The 12,860-nt window shown below is 38.5% G+C and overlaps 1 protein-coding gene across 9 annotated transcripts in view; it reads right to left on the bottom strand.

Moving 5' to 3' along the window:
* The window catches only part of Arhgap15 (Rho GTPase activating protein 15), a 604,300-nt gene that overhangs the window by 464,942 nt on the left and 126,498 nt on the right, over positions 1-12,860 (bottom strand). For all 9 annotated transcript variants that reach the window (XR_015682721.1, XR_015682718.1, NM_001429793.1 and 6 more), the window contains one exon: positions 6,595-6,687. Coding sequence is in view for 5 of the 9 variants with exons in the window: in NM_001429793.1 (NP_001416722.1) it covers positions 6,595-6,687 (93 nt within the window). In the remaining 4 variants the exon portion in view is untranslated. The remainder of the gene's footprint in view (positions 1-6,594; positions 6,688-12,860) is intronic.

Here is a 12,860-nt window from a genome sequence, read left to right as displayed (position 1 = left end):
TTCTATTCTCCCTTTATTAGTCAGAGCTAAGGAGATTTGGGTTTTACCAAAATTTGAATACATTAATTTTTCCCTTGTGTTCAGGATCTCTTTTGTCACAGCCAGTGTATGTGTGTGTGCACGTGCACGTGTGTGTGTGTGTGTGTGTGTGTGTGTGTGTGTGTGTGTGTGTGTGTGTGTGTGTTAAAGTCCTCATTTCAAAATTAAGCCTTTCCCAGTATAATCTCACTGACAAGCTGAGGCCAGGATTCATAAAGTGTTTCCTTCCAATCAAGAAAAAGTAGTTCTTTGACACCTTTAGAAGGGGATCAGAAAGTGTCCCTTGTCTCTCTTTTATCTGGGACATTGTTTCTGAGCTTTTCTCTACAAGTCACAGTTCAGAGCTCAGAAGAAAATGCTAGGGGAATACGCTTTTGTCGACATGTCGGCTTGCACACACCATCCATTACTCGCTTGTGCTGAATTGGTGTTGCAGCAATGGCACTTGCATAAAGGAGCGGGTACTGACGTCTAAACAGGACATAAGGACACATACGCTGTGTACAATATAGGAAAGTATCTCTCATTGGGCTTATTAGATCTTCAGCAACTGAGGGCCATGGGTAGAAGTGAAAGTTCTCTCAAAGCAGCCGCATTTTACTGATACGCATCAACTGCATTTAGAGTCTCCTGGAATTCACAGCTGCAATGTCATGCAGACCGTTATAAGACGGCTCGGTTACTGAACAAAGAAATAATGATGATCATCAGTATTTGGATTAAAGTTACTTCTTCGTAGTTAATTTAAAGTATGCTGAGGGATCTATTCACTTTTAACCCAGAGAGGAGGCAGGTGGGAGAGGGGGTATTATCTCGTCCTTTCTCAGTGTGAATCACAAATCTGAGAGAGAATCTCCAACCCGAGTCTCTGAAGACATCGGCTGAAAATGTCCTGATCTCCAGACATATTCGTTGCTTCACTGTCCCTCTGAGGGATGGATACATATCTCGTTCGTAGACACATGGAACGCTCCAGGGCAAACCATGGAGTAAACAAAAGCTGTATTGGATGGTGATGTTTCTCCTTACCCTGGCTTATTTTTCTGACTCCATGCCTTTAAAGATACTGTGAGTAATTCTGCCAACTGAAACCAGTCTTACCTCAAATTTATAAATGTGAAGAATCCCCCTTTGCGTTGAGACTAACTGTACACATTGCGAAATGAATGAGAGAATTTGTAAATGCTCATATTTATTCTAAACCAACCCTCTTGACACAAGAAATGTATAAAAGCAAAATACCAGTAGTTTTCCTTTTGGCTTAAAGTAGCATTTTTCAGGATGTTATTAAATTATCGCCACATTAATAAACTTAAGTAGTACTAAACTAGGTGAGGCTAAAACATGTCAGATCATGGCAAGCAATCATATTATGTTTAGTTGTAATGCATATCCATGGAAAAATTACACAAATATATGTAATGTACAGTATAGCCAGAGGAGTTTACCCAGAGTCGGAAAAGTAACGAGTAATTAAATGTTAAACCAACTTCAACTTTACTTTCCTTATAGGGAACAAGGTCCCTCTCTGCAGATGTGTTTCATATTAAAGAAGCAATGTCAAGTACGAGACATTTGAACACAGTATTTATCTCCTGAACATGGGAGTAAGGTGAACCTTCATCCCTTATGTCAGCTCTATGTTCCCCAAGTGACATAGTTCTACTCATTAACTGATAGAATTATACAACTTAATACATGTAATCTGTCAAAATCCAATAAATTCAAGTTTTCATTAAAAATTGTTATAAAACATTAAGTCTGAGAAAAATATGTCTTCAAGAGTATAGATAATTCAATACCTTAGCTAATCAGTTAATATCTTACTTCCTATGAGAAAAGAACTAAGGAAACAATAAAAGAATCAAGCAAAAATGAAAAGGATACTCAGTTAATAAAAAAAATAGTGTTATTTACAAAGAAAAAAAAAGACCTAAGGAAACAAATTGTATCTCCTACTCTTTGTTTCACTTACACTATGGGAATCTTGTAACACAAGGCTTATGGTGCAGATAAACTTCCCAAATTGTTTTCTTTGTTATTTCCTATGCTAACTGCATTCAGGTCTAGCCTCAGCAGCAACAATCTATCAGCCAGAGCAAGCCCGGTCTCTTGGCTCAATAAGTACAGTAGTTGACATATTTCTAGTTACATCTAAAATTGCTTTACGGGACAGAAAACTATTATCATGGTGGTAACTTAATGGCATATAAATAATTACATGGCTTTCCCCTCAGTTCTATTTGTGTTTGGTTGTTCAGACAAGGTCTTTATGTAGCTCTGGCTGTCCTTGAACTTGCTGTATAGACCACGCTGGCCTCAAACTCACAGAGCTCACCTGCCTCTGCCTCACTAGGGCTTGGATTAAAGGTGTGAGCCGCCAAACCTAGATGCTTCTCCTTTTTAACAAGTGGCGTCCCTGGGAGACTGAGAGTCCATTAGTATTGTGTCCTCTGTTTGACCACATGTCATGAATTCTACCCTAGACTTCCAACGACTTTATCAGAAAGCCTCAGACGTAAAGGAAGGTAAAGAACCCAAGTGAGATCTTTTTCTTTCAACTTTGTAACAAGAACACCCTTGATAGTTTCTCCCAGTTCTGTGTTTCTGTTACTGATTTCGCAACTGTGTTATCAGTTAAACTTCCTGATGCCAGGCCGTGTAAATGTGTAACGTGACCAGTGAGACTAGAGCAATAGGAACTCCTGCTGTGGTTGGATGCTATTCGAGAGCCCTGCCATCCTTTAGTGGGATTTTGCTTAGTTATTCTAACTATCTCTCCGTAAATGACATTTGGGATTATTTAAGATTATGTTGTAATCTTTTTAATCCTTAGTGATTTAAATTTCAGGCTAAACACCATAGAGCAAAACAGCACTTAGCAGAAATGTATAAAACATGTGATTTGAGCAAAAATCTTTTTTGCCCAGGCTCTCCCTACTGAAGACCTGACATTGCTTTTGGTTAACTAAGGAAACATGTCCAAAGTTCATCCCAAATTGTTCACTGGATAACGGCTTTCTCAAACTGTTTCAGATTTGTGATGGTTGACGATATTACCCTTTCTGCAGAATTAAAAGTTAGACCAATAGACATTCATTAATCCAATTTTGAATTTGAATAACTCTTTGATAAGTGTAAAGCTTTGTGTGTGTGTGTATGTGTGTGTGTGTGTGTGAACACTCACTACATTTCCTAAAATCAAGTAATTCAATATAAATATATACACCTATTTAAAGGAATATTTACACACATTTTGACGCCTGTGATTGCCTGTCATAGGCAATGTATTACGGAAGAGAACAGCACATTTTAAAATGTTACTTCCAGTTAAACAATGCCTATAAGACAAAATCAGTATAAAGATTCTGGCTCCAATGTAGGCAAAGGTTCTTGGTCTCAGAAAGTGACTGTCATTTTGATTCACCAAGAATTATGCCATACTAAAGCTATAACATCGTCACTGTGATATTAATATCTATTACTTGAAGAAGACTACATCCACATTGAGTTTCATTTATGGAAAAAAATCTTGGATTTTGTTAAATACAGAAAATGAAGAAGTCAGATGTCTAAATAGTGAGTGAAAAATATTCCATTTTTTTCTGGATCAAAAATGTGTGTTTCTAGCCTATCTCAGACACTCAAAATTTTGTGTTTGTTTTCCTATTCATTTCAAGTTCTCTGTAGACATCATAATTATGTGGTATATAAATGCCAATCCATCATCTTTTTAAAGACAGATTTCAAATTTTAAATTATTTCTAATTTTGCTCTTCTTTGATTCATCTGGAACTAAAAATCTCAATCGTCGTTTGTGATCTGTAATCTATAATTCATAGGCTGAGATAGAATATCAAGCCCAATTCAAACTTGGAATCCTAAAACTATTTTCGATGTGGTACCTCAGTTGAAGTTAGAAGGGTGTTTCTCAATAAGGAAGAAACGTTTCGTTATTCAGTAGGCAATGAAACCCTTATACACAGTCAAACACCCACCAATGCCTTAATATCATGCTTTTGAGATGTAATCGTGTTTATTCTGATCATCTGAGACTTAGCCCAGCTAATGCATCTGATCAAATATTGATGCACGTTATATGGACTCAGTTGTCTGGCAAATTCTTCCCAATGCTCTTTTGGTTAACAGAACTATAAAAATAACTTAGGTTATTCTGCTCAAATCGGGGACTGTTCCAGTCTACTCTGTGGGTACATACACTCACGACAGGTCAGGTGATTTATTCAAAATGAATGAACAGAAAGTTATACAGGAATGTTCGCCTTAACTTGTTATTCACAATATCTTTACAATTATCGTTTAACTCTGTATAAAACTATTAAGAATGCATTCACGTATAATCTGCCAATCTGTCTTCTATCAATTTGTCTATCATACCATAATCTGTCTGCATATGTGCCAACCTACAAGTCATCTGTGTGAATATTGAAGGCTCAAGGCCCTGTCAATTGTCCAAATAATATTACAAACAAAAACAGATGATGAGAAACTTGTAAATAGTGAAAATAGACTTCAATGTCCTTGGAAGCAACAAAGTTCAGAAACATAAATATAAATCAGGTGGAAATGATCAAAGTTTAATTATGAACAATCATTTGGAAAGCCAAGGATGACAAGCATCATTTGTCTGTCACACCAAGTGGACAGTTGTCTGTTTTGAACTTGTTGAAACTTTTTAGAGATAAACGGAGCATAGCTGGCCCCACAAATCTATGGAAGGCTCTATTGTATAAACACCATGCCCTTTAAACTGAACTTAATCTTTTTTCTTTTACAACTTTATTAATCAGGGGAACCCACAATACATGAAAGTCTACAACATCCTGTCCTAGCTTAGTGGTTCTCAAGCTTCCTAATGCTGTGAGTTTTTAATATAGGTCCTCATGTGGTCGTGATCCCAAACCACAAATTTATTTTCATTGCTACTTTATAACTGTAATGTTGCTCTACTGTTTTGAATTGAAATGTAAATATGTTTGCTGATAGAGGTTTGCCAATGTGGTTGCAACCCACAGGCTGAGAAGCAAAGTTCTAGATTGTCAGACACTGGGAATTTGACCCTTGCATTTTGTTACTGGGGTTAGAAGAACACCAAGAGAAGGAAACCAGAGGAGAGGGATATTGCTGATCCTCACCTTCCAAACAAAGTCGATTTTATTATTTATACCTTGGTTTTCTAAATTCTAAATTCTCTACCACTTGGCTTGGGATCATTGCTCTCTGTGCTTGCCTTCCTGCCTGCCTGCCTGCCTTCCTTCCTTCCTCTCTTTTAAAATTTTATTTTTAGTTGACAGGTGATAATTATATCTATCCCTTCACTTAATTTTTTCGTTAAAAACAACTCTATATTTAAGTACTTTAAAACTAGAAACAGAAAGAAAATTTATTCTAGGACATGTGTGCGTAGTTTTTCTTTTTTAAATCTGAATAGGCCCAAATTGTTTTAATATACTTTCCGAAGAAAGTAACATAGACAGGATGCATTGGAAGCGAAACGGTTGCTTTCCTCAGATGAGCAGAAGTGGCAAAGGCCATTTACTTTGTGGCTCTAAGTCCAAATACTGAGTTCATCAAAGTATTTTATTACATAATGATATTTACTTAAAGAGCAGATCTTTGCAGAAAATATTTAACATTAATAAAATGTATTAATCTACTCCTTTCATCCCTAAATGGAATAATTCTGAACTACAACAAAATTATTGAATATCAAAATGTAAATATTATATATCGCCTAAAATGGAAAAAAATAGATCAAACTTATAACCTAAAATAATTGCTAAATAAAAATCATGTTGAATCATGACTTGGTAACCTCACATATCAGGTTTTTGGTCTTTCAAGGATTTTGTGCGTTTTTTTAAAAAAAATATTCAATGGAATACGTTTGTGACTACTGATTAGTCATAGCAATTTCTCATCTAAAAGTGAAAATTTTCAATATAAAACGAACTGATTTAAAATTTATGATTAATTAAATTTGTGCTTTGACAACTTCTCACATGTGTCTAATGGGTTCTGATTGCTCTCCCAACCCCCTTTCATATCTTCTTGCTATCCCCGTCAAGCCGCTCCATTCCCTCCCCATCCTTCCATACACTGGTACATACACGTAGTTAATGACCGGAAGGCACGGATGGCAATGAATGAGAAGAGCTTATAATTAGTGAATCTTAATCTGTGTATGTCTGAAAGTACTGCATTAAATCTATTTAAGTAAAGCATTCTAGGTTGGCACCCCAAACAGCTATCAAATGCATTGCAAAATTCAATGATGTTGAGGTAAATTAATGGACACAAAACATGTATTTCTGTTGTTGTTGTTGTTTAAATAATAACCAGTCATCAGGGGAAAACACAAGATAAGCCCATGATTCCACAAAGGAGAGGAGCCAGAGTAAGTCTTTCATAATGACCTGTGGACAGGTAGTTCCTACACGTGAAAACGCCACAAGAAGGTCGTCATTCTCATTACCTTAGGAGGCACAGATGTAAAGGAAAAAGGAGTATATTGAGCACACGTGACGTTCTTACCTGAAAGACACTCTTTTTGCTTGATTTGTCTTTGGCCGCCCATTCTATGTGTGCTCCACACAAATCCACGCTTTCTGCATTTGGCCTGGGTTTCTGTAAACAGAAACGAAGTAGGAATGAAGATGGCACGACACTGAAGAAGCGTGTCGGTGAAAACAAGGGAGCTGACTGAGGTCGAGGTTATACATATACATGGTGTAGAGCCTCCCCTTTGTGCTTCCCAGAGGAAACCTTATCTGTAGTGTTTTTACTTGGCATTTTAATATGCTAAAGTTAGGAGCACAGTTTTACACACATTCATTTGTTACAGACAATAAGAAGAATCAATACTTTAGAAATGATTGGACATAATGTTAAAGAAATAGAAGCTTGAATAGCTCCTTTTCTGTCCTGAAAAAAAAAAAAAAAAAAAAACTTGTGACACCTAAAAGTGAAAGAGAAAATTGAAAATTCACAATGTAATGGGAAAAGTTCTAGTTTTGTGACTTCAGCAAAGTCAATTCCAACCCGGTTATACCATCTTGAGATTAGTACAAATGGATTCAATTAATCTCACTGTCTCCTCAAATGTCTGTATTTTTGTATGTTAAAAAGTTCAAAAGGGGGGTTGGGGATTTAGCTCAGTGGTAGAGCGCTTGCCTAGGAAGCGCAAGGCCCTGGGTTCGGTCCCCAGCTCCCCCCAAAAAAAAAAAAAAGAACCCCCCAAAAAAAAAGTTCAAAAGGGAGAATTAACTGGTAACAATAAAACATTTACACATCTATGACTGCAACACTCACAAGGCAGAGATTGGATGACTGCGGTGAGTGGAAGGACAGTCTGGTTTACACAGTGAGATACTGCTTTCCAATAAGAATTAAAAAAGTAAAAGAAAGGGAGGAAGGAAGGAAGGAAGGAAGGAAGGAAGGAAGGAAGGAAGGAAGGAAGGAAGATCCACACTTTAGACTTTAGTAGTACATGGGTAAATTTTATGGAATTAAGTAGATTTATTAGGTAGATCATAGCATTTGCTTCCTTTTATACAAAGTACATAAAAATTGAAAGTCATTTCATTTCAGTAAATGCCAATAACCAGCTAATACAAACGTTAGAGTAGCCTAATAACTTCATTTGACTCGTAGTGAATAACATGTATGTAAGTTTAAATTCACACATCCTCAGGTGTTAAAGATGGGGTAAGTTTTGGAAATTTACTATTTGCTGAGGAAGTAGTGTATAAAGAGATGCTTTGCAACCATTTTTTCATGTGCTCTGAGCTACTCTGGGTTACCTTACTAATAAATTTAATAATTTTCCCATTTTCCTGCTACAGAACATCCTGAACATTTAGTATAAAATGATGTATTTTAGGCAGCTTTCAATGTCATTAACTTTAAGTCAAAACTTGAAGTTGGAAATGTAAAACTTAAAAGATACAGTCTGTCCTTAATTGTTGCCTCATAACCAGTACGTCTCATTGTACTTAGCTTTTAAAAACAATCCAATTTTAGAGTGAGAAGATTTTGTTTTGTTTTGCTTTGTTTATATCCCTATGGTAAAATAGGATATGTTTGTCTTTCAGCAAGCAAACTAAATTGTGTGTGTACGTATGTGTATGTGTGTGTACAATTTTGTGAGTGTGTGAGTGTGAGTTTCTCCGTGTGAAATTTTCTGAGTTTGTGTGTATGCATGTGTGTTTATGTGTGTATATACGTGTGTCTGAGACAGAGGTGGGGGCAGGGAGTGGATGTGCCTGGGTGTTCAAGCATAATTGTTCTGGATGAAAAAGTTCACCTGTTTGGATAGCAGTCCACAGCACGCCTTTCACTTGTATTCAGTAGGAGCCCTGTGGGAAACCCTTTAAAATCAGTCGTGCCCCTTAAAATGATTGCAATTAGTGTGTTCCACAGGTTCACTCTGCCCTGACATCCAGGCTGTCACTACTGTGGATCTCATGAAGAAATCCCACCAACACGATGCTTCCTGTAGAGTTTGTGAAATTATATCATACTCAGAACCAACAATAATCATTAAGGGCATAAAACTAAAGGGCTTTATTTCCCCCATGCAATGCAGTGTGGTGGGAGACGAGGCAGCAGAATTCCGTTATATAAGAAGCCTTTTGCATACATCAAGCATTTTCTTAACTAGCATCTCCCTACGGCTACATCATCAGCTAATCCTCGCAATAGAATGAGACGGTTATTATTCCTACTATGTTAAAGGTTATAGGATACGTCAGACTGATTCCGGTTTCCCAAGGCAAATGGCCTAAAGGGGGTCTCAATTTCTTTGTTTTATTTCATGTGATTGAGTGTTGTGCTTGAATGTGCACCTATGTACCTCCTGCGTTCCTGTTGCTATGACAAAACAGGGTAGAGGGTCCTCCACAACTGGAGTTACATGGATCTGAATCACATTTTGGTGGCTTATAATTGAACTCCGGTCCTTGGGAAGATTAACTGCTTAACTGCTGAGCCATCTCTCCAGCCCCAAGCATCAGAATTTAAAGGCGACTGGAGACACTATCTTCTTTGTGCAACGCTGGAGATCAAACCGGGGGCTTTGCCCATGCGCAGACAGGTGCTCTCCACAGAAATGCATCCACAACTCTCAAAGTCGGTTCTTAACCACTGCCTATGCCTTGATGTTGGATTTAACATTGCAATGATACTCGGGAGGAAACACTTCAGGATTTGTGGAATAGCGATGGCTTTAGACTGCAGGGCAGTAATTGATCGTGTTTTCATTCCCTCTACTGAACTGATCCTGTTGAAGATCCGTCATCCACTTACTGTCTTTATTTACAATACCTATGCTGCCTTCCAATCTCCATACAGTGGCTCCTTTAATCAGCCCACTGCTAAAGGCAACTTGTCCTCAGTGGCTTTTGAACCTTTATGTAGAGCATCTGTTTCTCAGCTCTCCTGGTGACCTCTACCCTAACTCTTCTTTAACTCCACTTCTACCTAAAAGTAGTAACACATATTTTATATACAGACTGTCTCTGTTTCCATCCCTAGAACCGAGTTTCCTCAACGTGGGGCTTGTTTTTCTTTTCCTTCACCGTTTTTCCCGATGTATGGAACGGTGCCTGGTACACACTTGCTATTCAGTGAATATTTACTGAATTCCTGAGTGAAGAAAAATACCAACATGCAACTAACTTTTCGGCTTTGCAAAGAAGTCTTGAACATCTTTAAATTTTTAATTTTTACATAAGTTAAGATTCCTAACATTTTTTTTAACAGTAACATAGTCATTTGTGATTTGGGAACGTGATTACAATAGTTCAGTGAATTCATGCAAACCAAGTATGAATTTTATGGAATCATTCTAAACCAGTCATTGTGCTGCTTCTATATCAACATTGCATCTATGCTCCATCCTGAAACTCCAGGGTTATGGGAGGTATTCACTGTTCCTTTAAGAATCTCATTGCTAGGGCTGAGTATATGGATCACTGAGTCACTAACAAACTTAAGGTGCTGGGTTCAATTCCCAGTAACACATGTGTATGCACACACCACACACACACGTGCATGCACACACGCACGCACATGCACACACGTACATATACACAGTCGGGGCAGGCAGAAGCAGAGACAGAATAGAGGCAGAAATTTCCATGTTGGGAACTCTTGAAGACTACCTGGTTATCCATAGAGCCTCCTTGATGCTGAAACAAAGGACCTCAGTGGGTAAAGAGGAGCACAGGTTTCCATGCTCTTAACATATTTTAGCTATGCTAATCTCAAAACATCCTCAGCATCATAAACTAAACCCGATGGCTGCAGCATGTGGCTCATGGTTATCCCAATCTAAATTCCTGTCACTCCCAATCACCTGCCTGTGCTTCTCCTGTCAACACACCTTCCCTGCCTTTGCCCAGCTTGTTTCCTGTACTCCTCATGGTCCCACTCTTCCACTTCCTCTCCAATGTATGAGTTCTCCGTGCTTCTCATCAACAAACCTGACTTTGAGCTCTGCATATTTCCTTCCTGTCCCTGGCATTCTTTCTGCTGTTGTTGAACTGTTTTGGTGTACCCCTCCAGTCTCCTAAGACTGTCCTGGCTTGACTTGTGTCCACGGGTAAGCACGTGTTCTCCATTCAACAGGCACTACAACCACCCCATCAGTTTCACACTGGCCCTCTGCTCACTACCTGTCTGTCTAGTAATCTTCTGAAAGAACAATCTTGTGGACTCCTCAGGAATGCACATCACAGATAGTGTTTGTCCTTTCCAATGGTCCACTGGCTCTGGTTAGCAATACTTTCTGTATCTAATTGGCATTTTCTTTTCTTTCTTGTGACAGGTAGTTACTTACATAACCACGTGTTTAACCTTTCTAACTATGCTTCATGGCATGGCTTGATCCTACTTCCCAAAGTTTGTTCTGCTCACAGGCAGGGCTCCTAACTCCCATTCTTTCCCAAGAACCAAAAAAAGGTTTTACACTAAATTCTTCTGTATTTTTTGCAATATCGTTGTGAAGCTAATGCCAGTCACTTCAACATGTACATAAAATAACTCACGCAAGAACTGGCCACGTACGTCACACAAGGCCCCACATTTAGCATGTGCCTATGCTGAGATATTGTCCAACTCCATGCAGCAAGGTCTTGGCAACACAGCACACAGCCTCACCTTCTTAGTCATCCTTCCTTCCTACTAGTGTACTGGTTCCAGGCAATGTACCTAATTTATATTTTAAGTAATTGCTAACATTTTCTCATTCCCCATCCATTCGTAAAATTCTAGATCTGGCTCTGAACTGTTTCTATCTGCCTAAAGCCTCATTCCATAGTATGAGAGTGGCGTAGATGTAAGTCAAATGCATCCTGAAATACAGTTGTTATATAGGACACTGGTGACTCTTCACCCCCGGCCTGCTTGACCTCAGAAATAAATCTACCCAAGGTGTTTCCCTCCCAAACTCCCAATTCCATCAGAATTCACACCCTGCTTTGTCTCTTTGCTCTTAATTATACTCCCCCCATCCTTCTACACCTTCAGTCACAGACATAATGGAGAAATGATGTTTTAAATGATCTTTTCCATTATTTCCAGAACCACCGGGTTGCTGTACTCATGTCTTCCTGTTACTCATGGTCTCCTTTCCTCTTCACCCACTATAGCCTGGCTTTGGGTCCTTTTCCTAATTAGTCTAAAGTATTTTAACCATCAAGGTCAACATAAATCACCAAACACTCTTAAGAGTCTGCTGCTTGAATCATTAGACCTTACTCTGTAAACTTGCGCTGCCATCCTCTAGGACATGTGCTTGTTCCTCAGTGGTATAGGCTTGCTTCTTCCCTTGCCTCTGTCTGTTATATGGCTCCTTGTCTTTTCACCTGTTTCTCAGTCTCCCAAGCTTCTAAATAATCCTGGGTTAACTGCTAAGTGATTTCTGGATTACTTTCCTTAGCTCTCACTATTTCTCATTCAGCAACATATTGTGGATTTTAGCCTTGCCCCTAATGTGACCCTGTCATTTAATTTCTTAACCATTTCTTGTGCCCTGCCCCCTCCAGAGTCCAACTTTTCTTTAGGCTAAGTCTGACTATAACATGGCATAGGGGTCTCAGGGCAATAGCTTTCTTCCCAGACTCCACCACTGTGTCTATCGCTTGACCTATTTAATTACCTACTTGCCTGTCTATCTGAAGTTTTCTTCCCGACTTCAATCACCTTCCTTCACTCAGAACAAAGTGTTCAAAAGCCATGATTTCCAAACTAGCCTTGTTGTTTCCATCTTATGGCAACAATCCTGTGAATATGTTTGCTTTCTTTTATCTGAATTCTTCTAGCTCTCTTTTCTGTGGACAGCCAACGCCTCTTCCTTTCATTTCCAGCATGTTGGGGATGGTTTTCATCCTTCGAATTTTACATTATTTCATCGGTGGAGTCTAATGTCCGACTCCCTCAAGTGTATACACCCAGTATATAAACTGACTGTCCTTTCAAATCTATCTGCTTTTCTTTTCCATGTGATCTGTATCCATAGGAGTTTTCAAAATGAGACTCGTGTTTATCGCCTTTAAACTGCTTAACCCATGCGTGAGCTAGATGGATAGGTATAATAGAAAATATATAGATTCTGTCCAGTACCTTAATCCCTACAAATAAAGAGTACATCTTAAGAAAAGTTCTTTATGAATGAATCAACAGTCATGCCCTCAGTGGACACGATCATGTGGCAGAGCCAGAGCAAATAATTAAAAAAATTAAGAATATTCTAGCTTGCCTTCTGTTGTTATGATAAAGTACTGACCAAAAGCAACTTA

The sequence above is a fragment of the Rattus norvegicus genome, chromosome 3, assembly GCF_021556685.1.
Source record: "Rattus norvegicus strain SHRSP/BbbUtx chromosome 3, alternate assembly SHRSP_T2T, whole genome shotgun sequence".
In the NCBI taxonomy this organism is placed as follows: domain Eukaryota; kingdom Metazoa; phylum Chordata; class Mammalia; order Rodentia; family Muridae; genus Rattus; species Rattus norvegicus.
Note: the sequence above shows the minus strand (reverse complement) of the source record. Positions and strands in the feature narration are given on the sequence as shown.